Here is an 11,297-nt window from a genome sequence, read left to right as displayed (position 1 = left end):
TTTAACTTACGGCTTTGTTAAAATAAGGGGGAAAAGTCGCTGGACGTTTTATATAGTCAAACGTGAGTTGTGGATTTAAGATATGCATGTTTTTCAGAGATGTTTACTGGAACACGGTAAAGTTTCTATTATAAAAAAACAAAAGAATGCGTATGAAAGATAAGTTCTGATGTGTTTCAATAGGGGAAGAATACATTTAATTAAAATAAATTTTAAAAATGTTTAAATACTATTAAATACTCCGGGTCATTGAATCTGACTTCTGTGACACGAATAAATACAAAATGTGCGTGTGTGTGTGTGTGTGTGTGTCAGTGGCGGTGGCACCACTGGCAGGTCACATAGCTCATTCAGCCTCAACAACAAATTGGATGACAAAGGTTCGGCCATCGTCTCTTCCCCTTTCTCCAAACCGGCTTTGGTCCATCGTCATTTCCCATTCGTCTTTGAAACTCACAAAAAATGTTTTCCCACGAATCAGAAAGCAACACCGCTGGAAAGCACTTTTGGTTTCTGTCAACTTTATTAATTTTTTTTTACAACAATATTGAGGGAGCAGGAGCGACCTTTAAAGCTTCAGGCGAACTTCCCGTGGTCACGGAAGCCGACGCGACACAAGAGCGTTACAGTACGGTCACCGGGGAAACTGCTTTGGGCTAAGGGGGGCACATACAGGTGTGAACGCTAACAGGACCTAGCACACAGAACCAGGTAAGAAAAAAGCCACCCAGGTGTCCCACAATGCCTCAGTCACTCCCTTCCTAGAGCGGTAGCCCGTTTTTTTTTTTGTTTTTTTTTTCCCAGCGCCGCGGGAAGAAAAAAAAAAAGGGGCGGGGCGGGGCAGCGGGGGCGCGTCCCTCGAAAACGAAACTCCCGATTTCTCACGCCCCAGTTGAAACCTCGTGGAGCGTGGATCTGACAACGGGCCCGCGCCGTGAAGACCTTCAGAAGAAAGAAATCTGAAAAAAGTTATTTTCCTTTTTTTCTTTGTTTTTTGTTTTTATTTAAAGGGTGCTTAGCATCGGCGTGTGCAGCCAAGCGTTCGTCTACTGTTCCAGCAGAGGCAGTGAGCGCAGGTAAGCGGGTCGAGGCCGACGCGTCGCCACTCTGAACCCGGACGCTCGCAACGCGACCCCCTCCCCGGGACCAGGGTCTCGGGAAACGCGGTTGTCAGGGAGACGGGAGCATCGTCGGGAGTACGCACGTGAGGGCGTGTGTCTGTGTGTCTGTGTGTGTGTGTGTGTGCTGCGTAAAGGAGTGCGTGTGACTCCACACCTGGAGCCCGGCAGGCTAGGCTAACGAGTCTTGCTTCGCTAACGAGGCCTACAGCTGAATAAACCCGGGCCTTCTTTTTCAAAAGCCTTCACCGTCTCCCCAAAACTCCAAAACCGAATGCAATACAGCCATCCCCTGAGGATTTCATATTCATTTATTTTTTTTACTTTTTTAAACATTTGGCTAAAACTAAAACACTGAATCACAGCCCCTAGCGTTTGGGTGGGCTCCGGATCAGGACGTGGGCCAATTTCAGACAGGCGTCTTTGCACGGCCTGACTAAAAACTGCGCTCGCAGCTGAGAGCGATTCGACATTTCAAGACATTCTTTCGCTTGTGCATAAAAATCCAGCGCGTCAAGCGAGATGTAAACGACTTACCCTGCTGAAATACGAAACCGAAACTAGGCCGAGAAAAAGGTTAAAATGGTAGAAATCAAGTCGAGTGCACGTGGCCAATCGACCGGTCTGCAAAAAGATAAAAACTAAAAAAAAATACGCCTGGATAAAAAATACGCGCAGCTAGTAAATAAGCTCGTTACTTCGACGTGAACCATTTTCGAATCCCCTGATCAAGCGGGAAAATCGGAAATTCAGGTCAGGTGTAATTTGTGTCCCTTGAAAAAAAAAAATCTATAGCGTAGTTTAATACTTAACGAGTCCGGAAAACAAAGAATTGCAGAAAAACAGATTTGAGCATTTTAGCAACGGAGGTATAGACGTTTTATGCGCAGTTAAACGTCCTTTTTTAAAGCAATGCGGACTGTCATTTTACATACACACATATATATATAATAATTCATATACAGCTTGATGACATCATCATGCTTTGAAGGTGCTGTAGAGGACTCTCTATTTGCCGGCTGTTCTGTGAGAAGCAGTCAATCGCTCCTTTGGGTTCATTTACACTCGCGCCCCCGACCAATCACGACCCGTGATAGCACAGGGTACCGACGCCCTATTGGTCATAAATTCACCCGCTCAGAACCGTTCCTGCAAATTCCTGGGTGAAATTCTTTATAACTTTTGTAGCGTCAATAGGCTATTTTGGAGGTTTTGGGGGGGGGGGGGGGGAGACGTCCATAAGAGGACAGACTGGCTGAACGTGCTTAACGTGAAACACCCGATGTTCAGTAAAAAAGAATCCTGTTTGCCTACTTGCACTTCAAAGCACGTTTCTGATGTCCCAACTCATGAAGCTCTGGCAGAGACGCTAAAACCAGGCTGCACAACGAACGGAGAAGCAGCACCGCCGGTACCTCAAAGCGTTCGATCCGGCAGTGAGCTCGAGTGTACGGAGTCGAACAAGCGACCCTCGCACGAAGCAACGACGAAAACAAAAGCATGCTGGTTATAAATAAATCTCAGATACACGCGCTTATAAAAAGAAAACAAAATTCCTCATGCACATTTAGCACCTGGGGTCGTATTTAAAAAAAAAAATATTTTGATGTTATTTTTTTTAGAGGGGATCGAACATTTGTTTCTTCGCTATTTGAAATCAACAGACCGCCAGTCAGAACCTCACGCCATTACCTTCAGTCAGCTTTCCATCTTCAGTCATAAGGCTCTCTGGTTTAAACATATCCCTGATTTAAGGCTAACGCTTAGCTTTTGGTCCCAACTATATTTACACCGACTAGACTACGTGGCATAGTGAACACAATGTAGAGGGGGGTTTTTTAACGGACGGGCCCCGGGCTCTTGCGCTGCAAGCTTGGCGACAGCCGGTATCCAAAGCACGCCCCCCCCCCCCAACCCCCCACCCCCACCCCACGCCAGAGATCTCTTTAACCCTCTCAAGATGCGAGAACCACATGAGGACAGTTCAGTTGCTGGCAGACCCGAAAAACAGAACCGGCCCGTTTCTATGGTTTCTGTCCGGTTCAGCTCTTCAAGTGTGGGATCCCCCACACGGGGGGGGGCAGAGTTTGGTCTAATCCTCCCACTCCCCTCAAAACTTCCACAGCCCCAGCCATGGCTGGTTTAAGGAATCCAACGTTAGTTATAAGTATCAGACCTCAACTGTACCTTCATAATCTGAGCAGACCCTGGCCCCTTAACCCCCCCCCCCCCCCAGAAACCGGGAGGCGGGGGGGCCCCCAAGATGGCATTGAAGGGAAAAAAATTAAGAACGTCGTGTGCACGCGTTCACAAAACCTTTAGTTTTTTTTTTTCAACTGGACGACACAACGAGAAGACTTGAAACTAAACTCTAGGAAGTGAGACACACTTCACGACTTTCCCCCTTTTCGCGACGCTCGCGATTTTTGGACGTTCTTTCAGGCCTCTCCAGTCGGATGGTCCGTCGAGGGAGGGAGGGAGGGGAGAGAGGAAGGGATTTATTTATTTATTTTTAGCTATTTACAAGAGGCAGTCGTGAAGCAGCGCGGGGCGACCTCCACGACGAACGCGCACCGCCGCTGACCGCGCGACTGCGAAGGTAGCGCGCGAACAACGAGCCGTGTGCGAGCGCGTGTGTGTGTGTGTGTGTGTGTGTGTGTGTGTGTGTGTGTGTGTTTTCAGACCCTGAGACTCCGCTATGAGCCGGTAGTGCAAATCCGTTGGCATCGGGCACGAGAGAACCTTCTCAGGGAGGACTGTGGGGGAGGGGGGGGGGTTGGAGTGTGGCAGAGGGTTCCGCGAGCAGAGACAGGGTAAGGTGGGGGGTGTGGTGGCGCGGGGAGGGGTTTTGTCAGAGGAGTCCGTTGTGATTGGTCGCTGCTGGAGTGGGGACGTTGGGGGCCATCCGCGCGTGCGCCTGCGTCCCGCCTTCAGTATAGCCGCTTCTCGTAACTGTGGAAACGAGAAAAAAACGACAACGCCATGGAACAGTCGGGTACCGAAAGCAGGCTTCATCACCACTGCAACGAGAACAAGGGCGACTACAGACTTTTTTTAAAAAAAGGAGAACTCCAAATTGCATCGCTACCTGAATTTGACAATTTAACGTTGCTATCCCGGCATTAGGCAGCATACATTTTACATTAACAGTAACGATATTTTGAAATTGTACTGCCTTTCCTGCCATTTTTAACTGCAAACAGAAACCTGAGCGAATCACAGCATGAATGCAGGTAAGTAGTAGAGTAATATACCACTATGATGACAAAAAAATTAATTATCTTCACAGCTGTGACTTCAGGCATTATCCATTATCGCTCGCTAACACTCTGCCAGGAAGTATTTCAGAGGAAACACTGTTAAAGGCGCTCTTAATTTATACACAGCCGTTAAAACAATGACAGCCCCCAGAACTGGCTAACACCCAACGCTAAAAATCATGAGGTTATTTAAAAAACAAAAACACAGCGCACGTATTAGTAAGTCAGTTATCCTCTCCTGGAAAGGCAGAAGCGTTTCTGTTTTACGGAAAACGTGGGGGACAGGATGACCGCTGATGCAAAATGGGCGCTTTCACGCGTGGCAAGGACACTAATTGGAACTGTCAAGAGGTGCCTAAGCTCCAGGGCGACATTACAGGAGAGGAGTTTCAGCAGACGTTAAAAACAAAGGAAAAGAGGTGGGAATCGCTACCGCTAAAGGCTAAGGAGTTACCTAGCCCCGCTTACCAGCCGCTCGCCCAGACCCAAGGCCTTACGAAGCATCGGGTTCGTAGCGACCGCGCTCTGCAGTGAGATAAGTACGGGCGGACCTCCCCGAATCACTTTGGGGGCTCGTCACCCAATAGCGCCCTGCTTCCCAGCGTAAGCCGCAAGCTGATTGGGCAGGCAAATCCCGGGCTGATTCTTGCTTACGTGGCCTTTTTGGGGGTACGTTATCTCAAGTCAGAGCAGGGCTGTCTCCAGGCGTGTTGCTAGGCCTGTAGGCGTGACCGGTAAGCAAAGCTAAGTATTCCTCAAAGGGTTACTGAGGGTTACCCCTACCAAAAATAAAGCAGCACATACGATAAAGTAAACCCCCTCCCACCCCCCTCCCCAAAATCCTCCTAATAACTCATAATAATAATAATGAGAACCACACCACCACCTCTTCACCAGAGACTGCACTGTTATCAATGGCTTAGCTTCGTAGCACAGAGCTGGTGTACTTACATGGCACAAAAGAATATCTATGATGGGGAGCATGAGTAAACGAAAGGAAAAAAAAAGGAAAATAAAAAAGACATTTTGATGTCAAGTAACTAGTTTCAACACTGTAAATTTCATAACATGTGTGGGACATCCGTTTGACGTCACTGTTCAGTTAGACATCCGTGTAGCTTTCAGTTCAATTAGCACAAAAGCGTGTGATAGCCGTTTGTGATGGCGCTAGCTTTAGCCGCCGCAAATGCTTTGTCAGATTTGAAGCGGGAGAGCTGGTTGGGGGAGTGATGGTCATTGCTTTCAGAAATAAAATGCAATCAAATACATTTTCATTGTCTTGGACTGTCAGCCACTGTCCTACTTCTATGCAGAACCTCAACCAGAAGTTTGCTCCCTGTGCTTCGTGAATGGACCTGAACACTTAGAAGCGTTTAAGTGTTTTATAATGACTACATATTGAATAACCACCAAGAATCACCTAAAGGGGAGGGGAGGGTCACCTCAAAATATTAATTATATCAGGGCTCTTCCCCCTCCATCAACACTAAGCTCGCAATCTGACCTCCACAACCTGCACGGCCAAGGCTTCCTGTGAGGTCATGTGACTCTTGTCGCTTAGCAACTGGCTCTGCTCATGGCTCAGAATGTGATGAACCTCAGTGAGGCACACCAAGGCATTCCATGCTTTAGCTTGCCCACATTCAGACCGCATTATTTAACTGAAGCCACAGGAAAAGGAAATGATTCTCCAGAACAGGGCAGACATATTGACAGGTTCAGCTCTGTTTTGCTAAATCTCGGGACTGTTTAAAAGTGAAAGGGTCAAAAAAAAAAAAAAAAACACCAGGGAAATTCAGGAAATGGACCTGAATCGGAATTTAGAAGTGTATCGCCAATCTCATAGTGACGCCCACATTTTTTGGGACTGGGGGTAGAGGGAGGTTGGGGGAGCCAGCTGGGGCAGCGTGGGTCAGATGTACTGGAAGCAAAGGGAGGGGCCGGTTGCCGCGGGCGACGGCGCGTGACTTACGAGTGGAGCCCGTGGACGCCTCCTTCCACCTGGGCCGACATGGTTCTCTTCTCGAACTTCAGCTCCCCGGAGTACATCATAGAACTGAAACAAGACCAGGGGCCACAAGAGGAGTCACAACTTTCCCCATCTGGACCACTTTCTCAGTGCCCTACATTCAATGTTCTTTCTATTTCATTTGAAGAGTCGGTTTTTTAGAATGTTTTTAAGTCAGAATTCTAAGTCAGGGTTCTAGAATGCCACTGCTTTCAGTTACCACCAGTGATAGTTACTGTACCTAAGCATTAGAATGTTCAGATAAGAATGTTCTAGTCCCATATTTGTGACCTCACACCTCGATGGGTTAAATGGCCGCCTTACCGCAGGATGGACAGGCTCTTGGCCCCGATGTCCTGGCAACCGTGCTGGATCCCGGCGATCAGGTAGGGGACGAACTTGTGGATGGAGCCCTTGTCCTGGACCGAGCCGGACACGCCCTGGGCCACCTTTACCTTGTCCCCCTCGCTGTGGAGAAAACACGTTCACTCCACGGTCAACCATAGCGACCCCTTTTTACCGGGTGGAACAAGTCCGGGCGTCCGCGCGAGATACTGTTACCGAACGGCTACGTCAAATTTCCACCTGTGATGTGTAAATAAACAGGGGGAACTGGACTGAGGCTAGTCGCCGAGCGGCTAAGAAAGGCTAACGTTAGCATTTGCTACAACAGTGCGAGTGCTGCTGCCGAGTGACAAAGAAAGGCTAACGTTAGCATCTAACATTAGCAACAGCGTGAGCATTGAACACAAATGTATGACGCTGACGACATGGCCGTTGGCTGTTAGCACGCTAACCTGAAGTAGCGCTTCTGACTGCTGCTGTTCTTCTCCATGGCGTCCAAGGAGCCCATGCCGCGGTACTTCTTCAGCCGCACGCCGTCGGAGAAGAAGTACTCGCCGGGGGCCTCCGTGGTGGCGGCCAGCAACGAGCCCATCATCACTGCAGCGCGAGAGGTCAGGAGGTCAGGAGGTCAGCGGGTCACAGAACGCCGCAAGCTCCACCCACCACCCACCGGCCTTTATGATGTCACACTAAAATCCAGGGTTCGGTTGCGAATTCCACGCCCGTTCAAGTCGGCTCAGGAAATTAAAACGAAATTCGGTTACACGTAATCGATGTTTGTTCAGCTCGACTCATTTCCTGAACTGAAATGGACTCGATACCCGAACTCTGCCTGGCGCTACAGTCGTTGGGAAACACGGACCCTCGTCTCTGTAGCGGCCGGCTTTTCCCCCACAGAATGAGAGAGAGAGAGAGAGCAAGATCGAGTGAGAGAGAGAGAGCAAGATCGAGAGAGAGAGAGGGATCAACAGAAACAAGAGAGACAGAGAGAGTGAGATAGAGAGAGCGAGAGGTAAAGAGAGAGAGAGAGAGACAGAGATAGAGACAGAGAGAGAGAGAGACAGAGATAGAGACAGAGAGAGAGAGAGCGAGAGAGAGACCCACCTGTAGACGCTCCCAGGGCGAGGGCCTTGACCACGTGCCCGACCGTCTGGATGCCGCCGTCGGCGATGACGGGCACGCCGAAACGCCGGGCGTACTCCGCCACCTTGTAGACCGAGGTCCCCTGGGGCCGGCCGCACGCCATGACTGCGGGAGAGAGGGGCGTGGCGGGGTCACGAAACCGCCACGGGGCCCGGGCGGGGCTAGAGCTATGCTCCCATCTAAGAGGTTTGCAGGTTCAACTCCCACTACCTTAGTAAGCCAGGCAATGAATTTAATGGAACTGCTTCAGCAGAAACATCCAGTTGTATGCATGGACTGCGTGTTACTAGGAGAAAATTAAGCTGTGATAGCAGATGCTCTCAATCAGAGCGTCTAAGTGCCTAAAATGTAAATGAACATCTGGAAGAGAAATATGCCACTGGTTAATATTAGAGGCAGCGATCTAGGAGCTCATTATTTCTATGGTACTTATGGGAGCATAGACTAACATATGCTAAATTATGTCGTCTGCCATTTATTATGTTTTTCTCCACCTCAATAGGTGTGAGGGGGCCTCCTCTCCCCGCTCCTCCTCTTCCTCACCTTCCTGCGTGATGCAGATGGAGCCGCAGCCCATGCCCACGCGCAGGGCGTCCACGCCCGCGTCGATCAGGTTCTTCGCCTGCGCCGCCGTCACCACTGAACACGCGGAGAACACGCTTAGAACACGCTACCGTTAACGACTCGTGCTCTCGCAGTTTTCAATTTTCAAGCCGTTAACGGAAAAGCGAAGACCCGCCATCTTGGACGACGGGTGAAAAAAACGCTGACAAAATGGCCGCCGGGGATACGTACCGTTGCCTCCCACCACCTGGAGCTCTGCGTACTTCTGTTTGATGTAATTGATCATGTTAATCTGATAGACTGAGTTCCCTTGTGAGGAGTCCTGCAATGGAAGACACAAACGACATGTCACCATTAGCTTGCTAACCTAATGACTACACATCTACATAGCTTACAGTTAACTTCTGCCCACTATATACTAAACGAGATAAATGAGTGCATCTTGCTAATAGCACACAATTTTAATTGACCTGCTAATCAATTTCTTGGTTAAATACCACAACAGTCCAGGCAAACATGACTTGTAATATTTTCTGAATTAAAAAAAAAACAATGCTGGTCACCAGACCTGGGTCAAATATGTTTTTGTTTAGGATTCAAATAATTTTCTACGCTTTACTGATCTTGCCTGGTGTATTGGAACCAATTACATAGTCTCAAAAAAGTGCAAACCCCACCTTCTGGTCACATTGGCAGGCTCAATTACACCAGACAAGATCAAGAGAGCACAGAAAAGTATTTGAATCCAAAAAAATTACGTATTTGACCCAGGTCTGATGGTCACGCAGTGGGTTGAGATTTTGGCGGTTGCAGTTGGGGTCCCGCACGTGGGCCTTCGGCGCTAAATCGGGGAGCTCCCTCTCTCTCTGGGACCCACCAGGACCACCACGTCCACGCCGGCCTGCATGAGCAGGTCCAGCCGGTACTTGTCGTCCTCCCTGGTCCCGATGGCGGCTCCGCAGAGCAGCTGCTTCCTGGAGTCCTTGGAGGCCAGCGGGTAGTCGCGGTTCTTCTTCAGGTCCGTCCGCGCGATGATGGCCACCAGCTCGTCGCTGTCGTTCACGATGGGCAGCTTCCCTGAAAGGGGTCGAGGGTCAGGGGGTGAAAGGTCAGCCCCTCCTCCCCTTTTCCATCGTCAACAACTCGAGACGCAAACAGGCCAAAGGGCGAGGAACCGCACCTGAATTCTTTTTAAAACCAGGGACCCGATTCCAGAAGGACCCTGAACTGCTTACCTCTTCACGCATTAAAAATAAAATTCAAAAAAGAAGACTAATCTCGATGGGCAGCTTTCCTGACGGGGTCAAGGGTCAGGGGGGTCAAAAGCCAGCCCCCTCCTCCCCTTTTCTACCCAATCCCAGAAGGGCCCAGAACTGCTTCTCCCTTTCACGCGTTAAAAATAAAATTTTGAAAAAGACTAACTACTCTCGCCATGGCAACAGCGCTGGAGAGCTCCCCTACCGCGGAGTGGAAAGGTGCGCGCTCTTTTCCCACGAGCCCCGTGACGGAAAAAAAAGACAAAACGCTCGCCGCCCGTCTCTCTCTCTCTCGCCGTACCGCAGCTCACCTTTCTTGCTGCGCTGGAGGATGTCGTTGGCCTCTTTCAGCGTGACGCCGGCGGGCGCCACCACCAGGTCCTCCCTCTTCGTCATGGCCTGGAAGAGCACAGGCTTTCCGTCAGTGCGCGACCGATCGCGGGCAACTGCCACACCAAAACCTCGCGCTTAAAATGAAGAAACTAAAGCTGCTAACGCAGGAAGCGTACAGGGAAAACCTCCTGCCGGCACTGGGTCGAGTCCCAGACTATTCTGAGCGAGTACAACTGAGAAACGTTTCAGCATTTTGGCACGTTTCAGGATCTTTTTTTCCCAACAGAGACTACAGCCGGCAGAAGGCCCTTAAATGACTTTCAGGGTGGTTAAAATTTAACATGGGAGCAAACGCAAGCGTGGGTACACATACGTGGAAACAAACAGAACCGTGTGCACGAGAAGATACAACTCAATACAAATACAAACAGCTATGCTTGCACACACATGTGAATGTTTATACAGCACAGTAAAGACAGACAGTCAGACAGGCACAGACACAGACAGGCAGGCACAAACACAGACAGACAGACAGACACACACACACGCACCTCTTCCAGGGGCCTGTCGTACTCCTTCTCGGTGAGGAAGTCGATGTCGCGGGAGGTGACGATGCCCACCAGCTTGCTGCCCATCTTGCCCGTCTCGGTGACGGGGATGCCGGAGAAGCCGTGGCGCACCTTGGCCTCGAACACGTCGCCCACCGTGTGCCGCGGGCTCATCACCACGGGGTCCGTGATGAAGCCCTGCTCAAATTTCTGGGTCGCGAGCACACAAACGCGTGAATGAACCAACAAGAGACCAGCTCCCCTGCTCAAATTTCTGAGACACAAGCACACAAACGCGTGAACAAACAAACAGAGACTAGGTCCCTTTCTTCCTGATTGAACTTTGGGCACCATTTGGTGGCCCCTTGAGGGCCCCCGCGAGGAGGGCCCCGTCCCTCACCTTGACTTTGCGGACCTCGTTGGCCTGGAACTCTGGCGTGCAGTTGTGGTGGATGATCCCGATTCCTCCCATGAGCTACACACACACACAAACACACACAGCCCCCACCACCACGAGTGAACAACAGACAACACAAGTCCCCCCTCTATTGGATTCCTGGAACCTGGAATCAGCCAATCGGCATCTGACACCTCACTTCTGCTGACGCACGGCGGCCGCCGCTCAACAGGACCGGTGTGACCACTAGGGGGCCGCGCGCATCTCGCGAATTTCATTATTTGTCTCTCCGCTCTGTAGCAGTCAGCACTTCTGTGTTTCAAAT

At 50.1% G+C, this 11,297-nt stretch overlaps 1 protein-coding gene across 11 annotated transcripts in view; it reads right to left on the bottom strand.

Annotated features, from left to right (window-relative positions):
* Window positions 1-504: 504 nt before the first annotated feature.
* The window catches only part of impdh1a (IMP (inosine 5'-monophosphate) dehydrogenase 1a), a 30,053-nt gene continuing 19,260 nt past the window's right edge, over window positions 505-11,297 (bottom strand). For 8 of the 11 annotated variants that reach the window (XM_064319628.1, XM_064319630.1, XM_064319634.1 and 5 more), the window contains 12 exons: window positions 10,976-11,050; window positions 10,579-10,785; window positions 10,006-10,093; window positions 9,316-9,515; window positions 8,670-8,760; window positions 8,418-8,513; window positions 7,836-7,979; window positions 7,184-7,328; window positions 6,711-6,854; window positions 6,351-6,434; window positions 5,330-5,346; window positions 505-4,070 (listed from right to left, as the gene is read on the bottom strand). In XM_064319628.1, coding sequence (XP_064175698.1) covers window positions 3,970-4,070; window positions 5,330-5,346; window positions 6,351-6,434; window positions 6,711-6,854; window positions 7,184-7,328; window positions 7,836-7,979; window positions 8,418-8,513; window positions 8,670-8,760; window positions 9,316-9,515; window positions 10,006-10,093; window positions 10,579-10,785; window positions 10,976-11,050 — 1,392 coding nt within the window. In that variant the 3' untranslated portion in view covers window positions 505-3,969. Of the gene's footprint in view, window positions 4,071-4,890; window positions 5,098-5,329; window positions 5,347-6,350; window positions 6,435-6,710; window positions 6,855-7,183; window positions 7,329-7,835; window positions 7,980-8,417; window positions 8,514-8,669; window positions 8,761-9,315; window positions 9,516-10,005; window positions 10,094-10,578; window positions 10,786-10,975; window positions 11,051-11,297 lie in introns of those variants that run through there. The other 3 variants (XM_064319631.1, XM_064319632.1, XM_064319629.1) reach the window with 2 other exon arrangements.

Source organism: Anguilla rostrata, chromosome 19, assembly GCF_018555375.3.
Source record: "Anguilla rostrata isolate EN2019 chromosome 19, ASM1855537v3, whole genome shotgun sequence".
NCBI lineage: Eukaryota > Metazoa > Chordata > Actinopteri > Anguilliformes > Anguillidae > Anguilla > Anguilla rostrata.
This window is presented reverse-complemented; position numbering and strand designations above follow the sequence as displayed.